This window comes from Phyllostomus hastatus, unplaced genomic scaffold (assembly GCF_019186645.2).
Source record: "Phyllostomus hastatus isolate PE091 unplaced genomic scaffold, TTU_PhHast_1.1 phas_contig_2, whole genome shotgun sequence".
Lineage (NCBI taxonomy): Eukaryota > Metazoa > Chordata > Mammalia > Chiroptera > Phyllostomidae > Phyllostomus > Phyllostomus hastatus.
Genome location: NW_025333718.1, coordinates 2,307,730 through 2,325,640, shown reverse-complemented (window position 1 = coordinate 2,325,640; position 17,911 = coordinate 2,307,730). Strand labels below are relative to the sequence as shown.

Here is a 17,911-nt window from a genome sequence, read left to right as displayed (position 1 = left end):
TAAGATTACCCAGCAAGGCTCGCAATTAAAATGGAAGGCCAAATAAGGAGCTTTCTAGACAAATCTAAAAGAATACACCTCCACCAAACCAGCTCTGCACGAGATGCTAAACCGGCTGCTTTAAGAAAAGGAAGGAAAAGAGTGAGAGAGAAACACAGGTACAAAAAAATGGCAATGAGTAAGTATCAATAATAACCTGAAACATAAATGGATTAAATGCTCCAATGGAAAGACATACAATAGCTAAATGGATAAGCAAGCATGACCTGCACATATGCTGCCTATTAGAGACCCACCTCAAAACAAAATACCTATACAGACTATAAGTGAACAGCTAGAAACAAATTTTCCAAGCAAACAAACAGGAAAAAAAAAAATGCCAGGGTAGCAATACTCATATCAGACAAAATAGACTTCAAAATAAGGGCCATAAAAAGAGACCCAGAAAGTCACTTCATAATACTCAAGGGAAGAATCCACCAAGATATAAACATTGTAAACATATATGCACCCAATATAGGAGCAATGAAATACATACGGAAAATCAGGGAGGACTTCAAGAAGGATATTGACAGCAACACAATTATAGTAGGGGATTTTAACACCCCACTGTCAAAAATGAACAGATCTTCCAAACAAAATACCAACAAATATATTTGCAGCATTGAAAAATGTCCTAGATCAAATGAACTTAACTGATATATAGAGAGCCTTTCATCCCAAAGATGCAAAATACACATCCTTTTCAAATGCATATAGAACATTTTCAAAGATAGACCACATGATAGGATGCAAAACAAGCCTCAATAAATTCAAGAAAATTGAAATCATACCGAGCATTTTCTCGGATCACAAAGGACTGAAACTAGAAACCAACCCCAAGAGAAAAAAATCAAAAAAATTAAAAATCCTGGAGATTGAATAGCATGCTATTAAACAAAGAATGGGTCAAGAATAAAATTAGGGAAGAAATCAGAAAGTTTCTGGAAACAAACAAAAATGAACTCACAACAACCTGAAACTCATGGAACACAGCGTAGGCAGTCCTAAGAGGGAAGTTCACAGCAATGAAGGCCTACCTAAAAAATATAGAAACATTTCAAACAAACAATCTAACCCTATGCCTAGAAGATCTAGAGGAACAGCAACAAAGAGAGCCCAGAGCAAGGAGAAGGAAGGAAATAACCAAGATCAGAGCACAATTAAATGACATAGAGACTAAAAGCACAATTCTACGGATCAATGAATCCAGGAGCTGGTTCTTTAAAAAGAGAAACAAAATTGACAAGCCTTTAAGCAGGCTCATCAAGAAAAAAACAGAGAGGATGCAAATAAACACAATCAGAAATGAAAGAGGAGAGATTACAACGGATACCACAGAAATACAAAGGGGTGTAAGAAATTACTACTTAGACTTGTTTGCCAAGAAACTTGAAAACTTAGGTGAAATGGACAAATTTCGAGAAAAATATAACCTTTCAAAACTTAAGAAGCAGCAGAAAGCCTGAACAGATCATTAACAGTGGACAAATTTGAAGCAGTAATCAAAAAACTCCCTGCACACAAAAACCCTGGACCAGATGGTTTCACAGGAGAATTCCACCAAGCATTTAAGGAAGAGCTAGTCCCTATCCTTCACAGAGTATTCCAAAATATCCAAAACGATGGAAGACTCCCAATCTCTTTTTATGAAGCCAGCGTCATCCTAATTCCAAAACCAGATAAAGACACAACAAAGAAAGAAAACTCTAGGCCAATATTGCTGATGAACATAAATGCTAAAATCCTCAACAAAATATTGCCAAACCACATCCAACAGTACAATAAAAAGATCATACACCATGACCAAGTGGGATTCATCCCAGGGATGCAAGGATGGTACAATATTTGCAAATCAATAAATGTAATACATCACATAAAGAAAAGCAAAGACAAAAAGCACATGATCATATCAGTAGATGGGGGAAAAGCATTCGATAATGTACAGCACCCATTTATGATAAAAACACTCAGCAAAGTGGGAATAAAGGGAGCATTCCTCAACATCATGAAGGCCATATTGGAGAGACATACAGCCAACATCATACTTAATGCGCAAAAACTAGAATCTTTTCCATTAATATCAGGGACAAGACAAGGCTGTCCACTTTCATCACTTCTTTTCAACATAGCATTGGAAGTTTTAGCCACAGTGATAAGACAAGAAAAGGAAATAAAAGGCATTCAAATAGGACAGGAGAAAACAAAACTGTCATTGTTTGCAGATGACATGCTAGTGTACATAGAAAATCCTACAGACTCCACCAAAAAACTACTCGACCTAATAAATGAATTTGGCAAAACAGCGGGATACAAAGTCATATCCAGAAATCAAAGGCATTTTTTTTGTATACCAACAACCAAATATGAGAAACAGAAATCAGGAAAAAAATCCCATTTGATATAGCAAAAAGAAAAATAAAACACCTTGGAATAAACCTAACTGAGGAGGTACAACACCTGTACTCAGAAAACTACACAACACTGAAGAAAGAAATTAGGGAAGACACTAACAAATGGAAACATATACCGTGTTCATGGATTGGAAAAATTAACATCATCAAAATGTCCATACTACCCAAAGCAATTTACAGATTTAATGCAATACCTATTAAAGTACCAATGGCATATTTCACAGATATAGAATAAATACTTCAGAAATTTATACGGAATCATAAACAACCCCAAATAGCTGTAGGAATACTTAGAAAGAAGAGCAAAGTAGGAGGGATCACAATACCTGATACCAAACTATATTATAAGGCAACTCTAATCAAAACAGCCTGGTACTGGCATAAAAATAGACACATGGACCAATGGAACAGAATAGAGAACCCAGAAATAAGCCCAAGTGTCTACACTCAATTAATATTCAATAAAGGGGGCAGCAACATAAAAGGGAGCAAAAATAGCCTTTTCAACAAATGGAGTTGGGACAGCTGGATAGCTACATGCAAAAAAATGAAACTTGATCACCAACTTACAGCATACAGAAAAATAAATTTAAGGTGGAGAAAGACTTAAATATAGGTTGTGACACCATAAAAGTCTCCTAGAGGAGAACACAGACAGGAACATCTCAGATATTCCACACAGCAATATTTTCACTGACATGCCCCCTAGAGCAAAGGACATACAGGAAAGAATAAATGAATGGGATCTCATCAAAACAAAAAACTTCTGCACAGCATTAAAATGAAAAGAGAACCAACCGTATGGGAAAACATATTTACCAATGATACCGTGAACAAGGGACTGATCCCAAAATATATAAAGAACTCACGGAACTCCACTCTAAGACAAGCAACCCAAATAAAAAATGGGCAAAGGACTCGAACAGACATTTCTCCAAGGAGGACATACAGAGGGGCCAGAGTCATATGAAAACATGGTCAGTATCACTCGCCATCAGAGAGATGCAAATTAAAACCACAATGAGATACCACTTCACACAAGTCAGAATGGCCATGATAAATCAACAAAAAAGTGTTAGAGAGGATGTGGAGAAAAGGGAACCCTAATGCACTGTTGGTGGGAATGCAGAATGGTGCAGCTGCTGTGGAAAACTATGGAATTTTCTCAAAAAACTAAAAACAGAAGTGCCTTTTGACCCGGCAATTCCATTGCTAGGATTATATCCCAAGAACCCTGAAACACCAATCCAAAAGAACCTATTCACCCTAATGTTCACAGTAGCACAATTTACAATAGCCAGTTGCTAGAAGCAACCTAAGTGCTCATCAGTAAATGAATGGATCAAAAAACTATGGTACATTTATGCAATGGAATTCAATGCAGCAGAAAGAAAGAAGGAGCTCCAACTCTTTGTAGCAACATGGATGGCACTGAAGAGCATTATGTTAAGTGAAATAAGCCAGGTGGTGAAAGATAAATATTGTATGATCTCATCTTTAACTGGAACCTAATCAAAAAAACAAACAAGCAAGCAAAATATAATGAAAGATATTGAAATTGAGCAGTCTGACAGTGACCAGAGGGAAGAGGGGAAGGGATAATGGGAGAAAATGGTGAAGGGTTTATAGGAAGAATTATAAAGGACACAGGACAAAAACAAGGGGGTGGTGGAAACAGGGGAAGGAGGTGAAGAGGGATGGGGTGGTAGGGAGGGGTGGGAGGAAAAGGCAGAAAACTGTACTTGAACAACAACCACCACAAAAGAGCAGGCCATTACTTCCCATTAAACATTGTAAAAAAAAAAAAAAAAAAAATCTGCAATCAACCTATCTGCCAGGGATGGGGTCTCATCTGAAGGAACAGTGGATAAGGATCTGCTTCAAATTCATGGTGGATGGCAGAATTCAGTTCCTCAGTAGATGTTGGACTGGTGGTCTTGGTTTCTTGCCACATGGGCCTCTTCCACATGGTGTTGGGAACTGCCCTGCCTGGTATCAGAAGCTGAAACCCCCGCCTAGGCTAAGGCTAAGGGAACGCCCTTGGACCATAAACCAGCAAGGAGACAAAAGCTTATCTCCCTGGCAGGAGCACTGCTTCTGCTGCTTCATTCATAACTGAACCCCAAAGCTTGGTTGGTTAGCCAATGACGGGTAAGATTCCCCAAGGGGGGAATGGCCTAAGACAGGCACAATCACGTGGGAGTCCCCCAAGAAAGGACTTTGGGGGCTACAGCAAAAGGGGGTGATGGACCCTCACTCCTCGGCTGTGATAAAGCCTGAGTCCTCATTGTCTGGGAGAAAATCTCCTTATCCCTTGGTTGCCTTACTTCACTTGCTCCACCTAAGCCTGAAACAATGACAGGGTGGTGCAGCTCTGTGCTGAAAAGGGTGGGTTCCCGGGGTGATCAGGCCTAAGAAAGAATATGTAAGATCCTGTGAAACCTGCTTTGTTTAGAATGCTCTCAGTTGAATGATAGGGGTCCAAGGAAGAAGTAAGTTTGTTCTTTAAAGTTTTACAGCTCTTTCATCCTGACTCAAAATAGGCCCTCAGACTTCCTTGCTATCTATTGTTTGATCCTTACTTCCCAGCAATGTTTAATGAGCTTTACCTGAATTCCTATGCAAACAAAACCAATAAAAAGCCTCTCAGGAGGGGCAACGGGGTGCTCTCCCCACCAGAGAGAGTAGCCATATTGTTCTTACTTCCCCACAGGACCTGGTTGTCTCTGTGTATGTTTTTTTCGCGTGTTGACGAGCTATCCACAGTGTTCCGCAGTAACTGCCGGCCAGTGATCACGTCAACATGGCAGCTTGCGTCAATGAAGTGTGTAAGGGGAGGAAGCAGAGGGTCTGCTACCAAGACAGAAGTCACAATCTTTTTGCAACCTAATCATGGATGTGACATCCTATCACCTTTGATGTAGTCTACTGGTAAGAAACAAGTCATGAGGCCAGCTTACTTGCCACTTGAGAGGATTACATAAAGGCATGGCACAGACATGTGCAGGAGGAAATACATGGGGCAGGATGACTTTTAGAAGTCTGCCTTCCAAAATCTGCAAGAAGAGCTTCTAGAAAGTTGAAGGAAGGGATATTCTTTATTTAGGGATAGACCACTGGGCACTAAGTATGCTTCCTCCCATAAGAGAAGGAGATGGCTCCCAGGAACAATGACAGCTAGGTGACTGTAAATACTCCCCTAACAAAAATACAGAGGTTGTATGTTTGTCTGGAATGAATGGTATATTTCTGAGTATAAATCTTGTAACATAGTAAAAATTCAGCTGTGTTCTCAGATCTGGCAGGACCCTGCTCTGTGCAGCCAATATTCCTGGCAGCTATTCACCTCCTGAGGTCAATGAGAACCAGGGAAAACCCGTGCTCAGAAACGATACATCTGCTCTTGCCCTGAATAATTATTCTCTTCTAATAAGATCCGGCACTCTCTGCGAATCAGATCAGGCACCTGCAGTGAGTATGTTAGTGTTCATTCTTTTCCTGCTGTTAGGTAGGATAGATGGTGAACTAAGGCAGGGAGGAGGGGGTAGACATATCTTACTGGTTGATTCAACAGTCCTGAACCTGATTCAGTAAGATTGCTGGGTGCTCCAAACATCACAAGCAGGGATAGAGCAGGAGGAAGACCTTGAGACTCTGCTGGGAAAGGGAGCCTCTGAAGCAATTTTACTAAGACAAAGAGCTTTTACTAACTGAGAAAGAAAGCTTTTGTAGCTATACATTATTCCCAAGGATTAGAAGGGGTAGGAGGGGGAACCCAGAAGCTAATTAAATTATATAACCTTGAACCCCAGTAGTCGGCACACTCAGATTAGCTGGGTGCCCACTTGTAGCCTTGGCTCAAATGTATAGAACACACATACTAACAAACTTACTAACAACTTTCTTCTATATGTAGGACATTCAGACTAGCCAGGTGTCTGCTTGCATATGCTTTCATGCTTATATGTATTTCATAAATGAACTTGCTATCTCATATCCACTATACATGTTTGTCTCTTGCTTGAATAATTCTGTTGTGAATGAGGTAAGAACTGAGGAGCAACCTGGGGGTGCGGGGTCTGACTCAGGTTTCTCCCTGGTCAGAAGAAGAGTGACTAGGAGTTGAAAACTGTTAAAGATGGATGACAGCTACAAGGGGCATTATTATAGTATTCTCTCTATATGCTTGAAAATGTCAATAATTCAAATGTTTTAAAACTAAAACGTATTCCCTGCCACCGCAGAGTTTCAAGAAGGGTTAGGTGCATTCAAGATTTGGCTCCACTCACAACCCATCATAATGGCTGAGAAATGCATTGCTTCTAGAGGTGTAATGGATGTTAATACTGCTTTACAGAGGTGCTGAAGACCCCTCATCCATGATGGCCTAGCATGCAGAATTCAGATAGCTAACGATGCCTTATAAGTACATGTATCAATCTCAATACTGTGGGTTGGAACTGGAACAAAACTGCAGCCAAGGGAAGAAACTGTGAAGTTCATGGTGTTAGCACAAAAGTTCTGAACAGCATTGTTCTACAGGAATCCTAGGAAAACATGCCAAGCTCATATTTCTGTGCTTGCATCAAAGTGTGATGAGCCTAGGTGTGGCAAGTTGGTGGAGGCCCTTTGTGCTGAACACCAAATCAACCTAACTAAGATGACAAGAAGAAACTAGAAGACTGGTTAGGCCTCTAAAATTGACACAGAGTTGAAAACCCTGTAAAGTAGTTGGCTGCAGTTGTGTTGTGGTTAAGGACTATGGCAGTCTCAGGCCAATGATGCTATTGAGGAGTACTTCAAACACAAGAAATTAATAAATAAACTTCTGTTTCTCAAAGAAAAAACAAACTAAAACAAAAATGAGACTATGATCCTTAAGATACAATTTCAATTTAGGTAACTATAGCAGCTATATGTGAATCATTTTAAAGAGTTTATGAAATCACAGTGTTAAATCTATTTGACATGATAGTGTTAAATATAGGATAGCTTTAAAGTTATATAAACCTGGAAAAATGGACTGTTGTATATGACATAGACAAAGTGTTAAGCCATTAGACTGTTGTCTCTAGACTATTTTTGTGTGGAAGGGGTGAAGAAAAGAGGAAGTAGGGGAGAACAAGCCAACACATGTTAAAAAATTACGATGTGAAATAAAACCACATTCTTTGATTGAAAAGACTCTGGATTTCCAAAGATCCAGAAGCTCAAACTATGAAACCTGACAAAGAAGACGTCTACTAAGAAGAGCTGCTGGTGGCTAATTGGCCTAAAGTTATAACAAAACAAAACAAAACAAATCAAAACCCTGGGCCATTCTACACAGGCTCCTCTTACACAAATTGCACTTTAGGGAGAGGGCTACACTAAATTGCCCGCCTTCTGCCTGCACTGTGTGTTTCTGCTGTTTGAGCCAGCTCTTATAAAGAAGTTCTTGGAATCCTATTTCAACTAATAGAACTGAGGCTTTCCAACAGGAGCTGCGTGGCTCCAACCAGCCAAAGTGTCTATTCTGACCAATCAGAACAGTGCCTTCTCCCTGGTAGGTGTGGCTCAGTGAATTGAGTGCTGGCCTGGAAACCAAAGGGTCACTGGTTTGAATCCCAGTCAGGGCATGTGCTGGGGTTGCAGGCCAGGTCCCCAGTAGGAGGCACGTAAGAGGCAACCACACGTTGATGTTTCTCTCCCTTTCTTTCTCCATTTCCCTCTCTAAAAAAACTAAATTAATAAAATCTTTAAAAAACAACAACAGGATCTGGAGTCCTTATTTGCATGAAGACAGACCAATCAGAAACCAGGGGTGGGGACTTCTGTCAATATAAGTTAGCTCCTCTGTGGACCACTTTCCCTTTCCGTTGAAGAATGACTGTTTCCTTGGTTGAGGAAACAGGAGCCTCCCAGGAGCACAGCAGAGTAGATCAGCAAGGAGCAGAGCCAAACTGTTTAGCAGGAGAGGGGCCTGGACCAGGGTTGCCTCATAGCTTTTCTGCATCACAACTGAGCTGTTTCAGTTTCCTTCATCAAGTGCTAAAATGAGGATTCCTGCTGGCACTGATTTGGTGTCAACAAGCATGGGTTGACAAAACTAAACACTGTATTACATTTTGTTGCAAGTTAAAAATTATATAAATGTCCTATAGTTGCTGAACATTGTTAAAAAGTTAGCTCTTTTCTTAATCTAGTTGCAGGCTTACAAATATGATAGAACATACAAATAAACAAAATTAAAAGTTATAATTTTAAATCACAGTGTTATAATAAAGATTGTAAGTACACACACAAAATTTCAACCACAAGACAATATTTAGTGTAAATTATAAGGCAGATGTTTTAAGACTTTGCTTTACCTACCTTGAGCAATTGCAGCAAGTTTTCCCTTTTCTTCAGGACTGAGCTGCAACATTGTATCTATGACAGGAAGAAGCCTTTCTCTTTCACTACCTGGTTTTAGGAAAATGAACTGCAGCAACACGTTCTTCAAGTACTCCAGGTTAGCTAAGGACTTCTCTCGCTCTTGATTTCTTTCCAATCTTCTAATTTCACTTTTGAGAAGCTGGTATTAGAGAAATGACTTTAAAAAGTAGGTTTTAGGAGCTTCTGGTTAAACATGGCAGAATGAACAAGTGCATTTTTTCTCTTCCCCCTAAAATGCCCACAGAATGACAATAAAGGAGAGCCTAGGAGAAAAATGTAGATGAGAAATACCAAGAAGTTCTAAGATGGGAGAGATGTAATGTAAGTAACTCCGTTCAGCTGCTGATCAAGCACCACAGACAAGAAGAGAGAAAGTATACCAAAGAAAACCGCCTGCCTCAGAAGTATAATGGAAACTGGGGATAAAATCTGAGGACTATGTAAAGGCCACATAGTGGTACCATGATGCTTCCTTCACCTTCTACTCTATAGAAACTAAGCTGGTGGGCTCAGGGTTCCAGGTTACCGAACAATGTAAGGAGTGCAGGCTAGAGTCTAAATGCAGGGGCTGAGGTGAACATCTGTCTCCACCACTAAACTCTTTCTCTGCCCTGCTCCTAGAACCGCAGGCAGTAAAGGTATACATAGTGAAATAATGTTTACATGATTGTAATTAACTAAACAGCAATTAACTAAAACCAAAGTCAAGTGTAGGATGAAGTGAAAATTCTGGAATGTAAGACAATCTAAATTACTACCAGAAAAATGGAGCAAAGGATATAAAAAACATGGTAGGATGGTTAGTCTTTGAGGAAGATTTCTGGATTGAAACCAAAAAACATACAGTGTTTTATTTTGTCACTTTAGGTTAGTCCTGGAAAGTTAGCCAACTCTGTCCTAAAACCTAGGGTAATTTTTAAAAAGTGACAATAAGGTCTAAGAAATCATGTGAGAATGTATATTTGTGGCAATAAAATATTTAAATAGTCACAGGTTCACTGGGATAGTAAATGATTTGTTAGACATGATAATGTTTTGACTATGTGGGAAAATTATTTTATAGATATACATACTAAAGTATTTAATGATGGGATGTCATAATATATATAATGTACTGTTAATACCTGAATAGCTGCTCAGTATTAAAAATTATTCTGACAAAGAACAGCTGGTGGCCCTGCATGGTATTGGGCAGAAGCATGTGCTTTCCAGAAAGACAGGAGTTTGAATTTTGTTCCACTGTTTATCAGCTTCAGTTTTTCTGTCATCCATTGATTTTGTTAGAACTAGAGTCTCAAGGTCTGGGCCATTCTTACTAAATAGTATTCTTGCTAGATGTTAATATGTAGCATAGTATTTTCAGATCAGCCATAAACAGAATAAACTTGACAGAACCTAACTTGATAAGTGTAGCCAAGTATAAAGAAGAAATCAGCATGTAATTGACCAAACAGTGAATATAAGCAATTGAGGCAGGAGATGGTCAGGAGTGAGGAAACTTCAAAGGCGCCCTAGGACTAAGACAAAGGACATTGATTCAGAACAGAGACCCTGTTCTAAGACCAGTTTCTCAGAAGTGAGAAAACTTCAGAGGTGCCCCAGGACTAGGACAAGGGACATTGATACAGGACAGAGATCCTGTTGTAAGACTGGTTGTTCTTGTTTTCTGGTGAAGTGCTGAACTGCAGTGAATCATGACAGCACCCATGCAGAAGATGCTATATGACCCCTCCTCCTTCATTATAATAGATTAGCATTGTGGGACTCCCTCCCCTGGTGGGTAATCAAGGAAAATCATAGGAGACCACACAGCTTAGAAGTAATATAACTACTTGTACATGCACAATAAAAGCCTGCCAAAACTAGCCAGGAAATATCTGCTCTGTAATAACAGAATCCCTCTGGCCATTGAGGGTGAGTTTCTGCTTGGAGTTGACCTGCTTCCATGTTCTGTGGAGTGTACTACCACTTAATAAATCTGCTCTCTTTCTTTTTGCTATAAACTCTCTATGAGTGTTGGTTCAATTCATTGTTTGCAATCACCAAGAACCTGGTTACCGGTGCCCACCTGAGACACAATAGTTAAGCTTCCCTTGGGAAGACAGAGTTTTGGATGCAAATCTCATCTCTTCAGCTCGCTGCAAGTAAATAAAACTACCTCGCAACAACCACTTCTCCTTTTTTGAATGGAGCACTCCAAGGTAAACCCCCTGAGCCTGGTTAACAATTATGAGGATCAAATAATTATAAAACCCAGGTCTTGGCTCATGAGAACTACTCAGTAAGTAGTATGATTATATTTGGAGTGTTGATATATCATTGAGCCAGACTGAAAATATCTCATTTGTGTAATCCTCAACTGCTCCACAATCTACCTACATGTTTCTGGCGTCTCTAAGAAGGAAAACTTCTTATGCCATTTTGCCACTTGTGAAAGTAGTTTAGTGCCATAAACATCAGCAGAATGATCTGAATAAGACATATTCCATGGTTTATCTTTAAAATTTAAGGACTTGATAGGGGAAATAGAGATGAAATCCTTTTTAGTGCTAGCTGCATTTTTCTCCCCATTATAGCGTTAGATAATCACTAACAGAATCTATATCCAATTAAGCAAGTGTATATTCAACCTTATATTCTGACTGAGATCTTGTTATAGTAACAGTCAACCACACAAAAACAAAGAGACATTTAACCTGACCTCAACCCTGGAGTGTCCAGCCACTAGGAATGTGAAGGCTGACCATCATGTTCCAGGAACCAGTAATGAAGACATTTATCAAAGATGTCCTTTGATACTTCTCCTTGAAGCTGAGAGATAGCTGGCACTGGCAAAAGCCATAAACCACAGGTGTCAGGGGAAGAGAGGAATGCTAATCGAAATGGAGAGATAACAGCTAAACAAAGGGAGTTTGGGAAGAAGCCTCCCGACTCCCCTTTCAGCTTTTTCTCTCCTTAGTCCCTAGGGAAAGGGCACCTCTCTGCTCCCCCTAGGAATCTCCTCCTCTTAGATTCCCACGTTTTCCTTTTATAAGCTACTTCTGAAAACTCAAGGGGAAGGTGAATGTTAGGGTGTTTACCTGCCACCCTCTCAGATTAGTGGCCTCTGATATTAATAAAAATGCAATTATAATCCAATCCCTGTCTCTGCTTTTTGACTAAGTGGTGACAGGTAGCATGAGCTCTGGACTCAGTTGCTCTCCAGTTTCAGACCTATACCCATTTTTTAAAAAAATCCTCACTCAAGCATTCATATATATATGTGATTCATATACATATACACAATATATTTTACTGATTTTAGAGAGAGAGAGGAAGGGAAAGAAACACTGATGTTAGAGAGAAACATCGATAAGTTGCCTCCTATATGCACCCTGAACAGGAATCGAACCCACAACCTTTTGGTGTAAGGTATGACCTTTCAACCAACTGAACCACCTGGCCAGGGACCTATTTAAGTTTTATTTAAGCATATGTGGAATAATGACTTCTAAATCTATTACAGTTTCTTAGAAAAAGTAGGAATTAAAATAGTATTTATATAATAGATATAAAAGCAATTAATATTTCTTAATTTCAGGAATGTAATACCATTAAGAATCAAGATGTTATGGATACATTTGCCATGAGAGTTTTTAAACTTAGGTAAGTATGCGTGGAGGGTCAACAAACCCAAACTAGTGTATTTTCTTATTAGCAGTTTCTGGACCTTACCTTAATTTGCTCCATAAGGATTGCATTGGTTGCTTCCGTTTCCCTGAGCAGTCCATTTAAGTGATCGGCGCTTTTTGTGGTGGAACTGAGCTTTTGCATCAATTCTTCTTTGGTAAAGTCAGCATGCCACAAAGGAGGCTCTACAAAATGTCCCAATAATTAATTTTCAAAATCAGACTACTGATGAAGATTCTAAATAAGAAAAATATCTTAGTAGGTCCACTCTCTTTGCCATCCCTCTGGTCAACATAACCCAATTAAAAAGTTACATGTTGAATGTAACACAAATAGGACAATTTCTGTTGTAAAGTATACAATCTAATTGAATATTCCTATAAGCCCGAATTCTGCAATTTGTTAGGCTTTTGTTTATAAATTGTTTTACTAATTTTAGTACTCATCCTCCTCTATTAATGTTCCAAGAGCTTGTGTCATTTTACTTATAAATGAAATATTAACATTTACTGATCGCTTATTATCATGGACTCATAAGAATTTTATATGAGGTACAGTTGGCATCACTATTCAAATTTTACAGATGACAAAACAAGCTCAGAGTCAACAATTAATTTTGGCAAAATCACAGAGCCAAGTCTAATTCATGGTTCTATTGCCACTCTACAGTGATGCCTCCATCTCACCACTATTAACTTCATTTGAAGGAACCATAATTGCAGTTTTTATCCACATCATAATCAATGACTGTGGATACAAACAGTCTTTACTACTCCAGGTCCTGAAACTTTCCCCTGAATTATGAACATTAGTATTCATTATAAGTAAGAATAAAATATACCAAATTATTATATATACCTTCATTATTATTTAAGAATGCAAATTTAGTACTACTACTTCATTGAGAGGAATAAAACTGCTTCTTGGAATGGTGAGAGAATATTTATCATACTTTCTAACACCACTATGGAACTTCCAACCATCTGTTTCTGGTTCAAGCTTAAGGCTGAACTCATTTTAATTGGAAAAAAAATTTCAGGGTGGGGGGATCCTCAGTTGGTTGGGTGTCATCCTGCAAACTGAAAGGTTGCAAGTTTGATTCCTGGTCAAGGCACATGCCTGGGTTGCAGGTTTGGTCCCCAGCTGGGGTGCATATGGAAGGCAGCCAACCAATATTTCTCTCTTACACTGATATTTCTCTCCCTCCTTCTCCTTTTCTCCTCTCTCTAACATTAAAAACAAAAATGAAATAAAACAAATACACTTTTTTAATTCTTTCATCCTGCAGTAAACTTTTCCATTTGAAAAGGGGTGGAATACGGAAAGAAATTTTACTGGACTAGATCAAAACAGTATTTATAACTTAGAGTAATATTAATAAGACAGAACAGAATTAAACAAGAAAAACATACTTAAACAGAGAAACATACCAAGTTTAGTTTCAGAAGAATTAAGAAGCTGCTCTAAAGATTGTATGTGAGTGCCAGCAGAAGATACAGACTCTGTATCAGTTGTCTCCATTCCTTCTCCCTCCTCCCGGGTCCCACAATGCATGTCCAGAAGGGGCAGGTCTGTGTTTCTCTTTTCTCGAAGGTTCTTCGCAGGTTGGTGGGAAGAAGCTGAGCCTACTAGTTTTTTTTAAAAAGGGGAAGTGATTGTTCGAAATTGATAAATTTAGCATTAACAGAGATACACAATGAAATTAAAATGATCCTAATGAGGTCAAATAATATGGTAAGGAATTTGAATAGAAAAAAAAAAGAGTAAATGGTGTATAAAAAAGAACTTCTAAAATGGTCCCCAAAATTTAGTGACTGAATTTTTAACCACTGAAGTCATTTCAGCAGAAGCTACAAATTAATTGTACTAGCTGGATAAGCTAAACTATTAGATAACACAAAGTTCACAATATAAAGAGTTCATATTGGTAGAAATTCTAAAACTAGATTTTATGTTTAAGGATTAGGTATTTCAGATAGCTGCATTTTCTGACACAACACACTTGCTAAAGTCTGTTCCACAGATGTTCTTGTTGATCACTGCCTTCAAACATCCACCTCTACTAGTTCCTACCATTGTCTGCTAACATCTTCAGTGTTCAGGCAAGAAGAACCTAGAATCCAGGGCAGGGAACTAATCAGTCATAATTCATGGGCAAGGCTTTCCTGCTTGTTGGTAATGAACACTTGCATAGAAATATATGGTTGGTAAGACACTTTTAGACATTACTTTATTAATCCCAAGAAACCTGACATTGAGAGAAATTAAATGACTTTGTCCAGGATCCCACATCTAGTTTAGGGACCAGAATTCTAACCCAGGTCTTCAACGTCCAGGAAGCTGCTTCCCATTTCCTTTCAAACATTAACCCTCTGGCTATATTTGTTGAGGTATTTTTCTGGATTTCTGATATTTGCTAGATTACAGTCTCTTTTGCAACCAGTGTTTCTCTGGCTGATTACTATCTGTGTTGATTCATGGTATATGTTAAATTTTCTTGAAGCTGGTTTCTGACCTTGACAAGTGATTTACGACTGCCAGTGTCCTGGTGAAATTTTTCCATGGGAAACAGTATTAAGTCTATAGCTGATACTTAGGGATTTATTCTGGGGATGCAAGGTTGGTACAATATCTGTAAATCAATAAACATGATATACCACATAAACAAAATGAAGGATAAAACCACATGATCATATCAACAGGTTCAGAAAAATTTTATCAGAAAAAATCTGATAAAATCCAGCACCCATTTATGATAAAAACTCTTAGGAAAGTGGGAACAGAGGGAACATATCTCAATGTAATAAAGGTCATATATGTCAAACTCAGAGTCGACATCATACCCAATGGACAAAAATTACAAGTGTTTCTCTTAAAATCAGGAACAAGACAGGGATGTCTGCTTTCACCTATCTTATTCAACATAGTACTGGAAATCCTAACCATAGCAGTCAGATAAGGTGAAGAAACAGAAGGCATCCCAATAGGAAAGGAAGAAGTAAAACTCTCATTATTTGCAGATGACATGATATTGTGTATAGAGAACCCTAAAGATCCCACCAAAAAACTACTAGACTGATAAATTCAGTAGAGTAGCAGTATACAAAATTAATATACAGAAATCAGTGCATTTTTATACACCAATAATGAAATATCAGAGAGGGAAACTAAGAAAACAATCCCATTCACAAGTGTTTCAAAAAGAATTAAATAACCAGGAATAAACTTAACCAAGGATGTAAAGACTTATACTCAGATAATTATAAGACACTGAAGAAGAAACTGAGGAAGATAAAAGTAAGTAGAAGTATATATCCTGTTTATATATAGGAAGAATTAATGCCATCAAAACATCCATACTATCCAAGGCAATCTATAGATTCAATGCAATTACTATTTAGATACCAATGTCCTATTTCACAGTACTAGAACTAATATTTCAATAATTTATATGGAACCACAAAAGACCCCAAATAGCCACAGCAATGTTGAGAAAGAAGAACAATGCTGGAGGAATCATGCTACATGATATTAAACTATACTATAAGGCCACAGAAATCAAACAGAATGGTACTGGCATAAAAACAGCCATATATTCAATGGAGTAGAATAGAAAGCTCAGAAATAAACCCACAACTTTATAGTCAATTAACATTTGACAAAGGAGGCAAAAACATACAATAGAGTAAAGATAGTCTATTCAATAAATAGTGTTGAGAAAGTTGGACACACGCAAAAAAATGAAACTAGACTACCTTCTTACAGCATACACAAGAATAAACTCAAAATGCATAAAAGACTTAAATATAAGACTCAAACCATAAAAATCCTAGAAGAAAACAAAGACAGTAAAATCTCAAACATTTCTCATAGCAATATTTTTTTAATCTCCTCAAGCAAAAGAAACAAAAGAAAAAAATAAACAAATGGGACTATATCAAATAAAATGTTTTTGTACAGCTAAAGAAACCATCAATGCAATGAAGACAACCCACTGAATGGGGGGACATATTTGCCAATGATACATCTGATACAGGATTAACATCCAAAATTTATAAAGAACTTATACAATTCAACAATAAAATAATCCAATTAAAAATGGGCAAATGATATAAATGGACACTTCTCCAAAGAAGACAAACAGATGGTCACAGACATATGAAAAGATGCTTTAAGTCACTAATCATCAGAGAATGCAAATTATAACCACAGTGAGATATCACTTCACACCTGCCAGAATGGCTATCAACAATAAATCAACGAACAATAATTGTTGGCAAGAATGTGGAGAAAAAGGAACCCTCATTGCACTTTTGGTGGGAAAGCAGAATGATGTAGCCACTGTGGAAAACAGTATAGAGTTACCTCAAAAAATTAAAAATGGAACTGCCTTATGACCCAGCAATTCCACCACTGGGAACTTATCCAAAGAAACCTGAAACATGAATTCAAAAGATTGTATATATCCCTATGTTCACTGCAGTGTTATTTATAATAGCCAAGATTTGGAAGTAGCCCAAATGTTCATCAGTAGCAGGGTGGATAAAACAGCTATGGAACATTTATTTACACAATGGAATACAACTTGGCCACAAGAAAGAATGAAATCTTACCTTTTGCGACAACATGGCTGGGTCTGGAGAGTATTATGCTGAGTGACATAAGCCAGTCAAAGAAAGACAAGTATCACTCATATGTAGAATCTAATGAACAAAATGAACTAACAAGCAAAATAGAAACCAACTCACAGATGGAGAACAGGCTGGTAGCTGTTTGGGGGAGGAGGTTGGAGGCTGGGTTGAGGGGATGTAGGGATTGAGCAAAAAAGAAAAATAAAAAAGAACAAACTCATGGATACAGACAACAGTATCGTGAGTGCCAGGGGGAGAGGAATAGAGAGTTGTGGGAAGGTGAAGAAAGGTATAGGGGAGGTAAGTGGTGATAGACAGAGACTTCACTTGCAGTAGTGAACAAACAATAGTGTACAGTTCCTATGTTATGGAACTGTGCACCTAAAACCTATATAATTTTGTTAACCAGTGTCACCCCAATAAATTTAAAAGGAAAAAAATAAACCTGATACTTAATAATAATGTAGCCTCATCTTGGCTGACATACTCCCATCTCTTTCAGAAAGCAGAATGGATGATCTGTGTGTGGTTGAGCTAAAACTACAACTAATCAGAAATTTGAAAGGGAAGAAGTTGCACTGGCCAAGCAATCCTACAAGTTCAGTGCTGTTTGAGTGTTTCCAAGCCTTTTGCTCTCTAATATTTCTAACTTAAAAATAGGTGTATTTTGATGAATAACAATGAAGAACCCCAAATAGATCCAGTGAATATTGGAATTTGGACACAAGTCATAAGATTGAC

The 17,911-nt window shown here is 38.1% G+C and overlaps 1 protein-coding gene across 3 annotated transcripts in view; it reads right to left on the bottom strand.

The window, feature by feature from the left end:
* The window catches only part of GCC2 (GRIP and coiled-coil domain containing 2), a 92,993-nt gene that overhangs the window by 6,042 nt on the left and 69,040 nt on the right, over positions 1 to 17,911 (bottom strand). For all 3 annotated transcript variants that reach the window (XM_045835191.1, XM_045835190.1, XM_045835192.1), the window contains 3 exons: positions 13,970 to 14,167; positions 12,585 to 12,724; positions 8,808 to 9,009 (listed from right to left, as the gene is read on the bottom strand). In XM_045835191.1, coding sequence (XP_045691147.1) covers positions 8,808 to 9,009; positions 12,585 to 12,724; positions 13,970 to 14,167 — 540 coding nt within the window. The remainder of the gene's footprint in view (positions 1 to 8,807; positions 9,010 to 12,584; positions 12,725 to 13,969; positions 14,168 to 17,911) is intronic.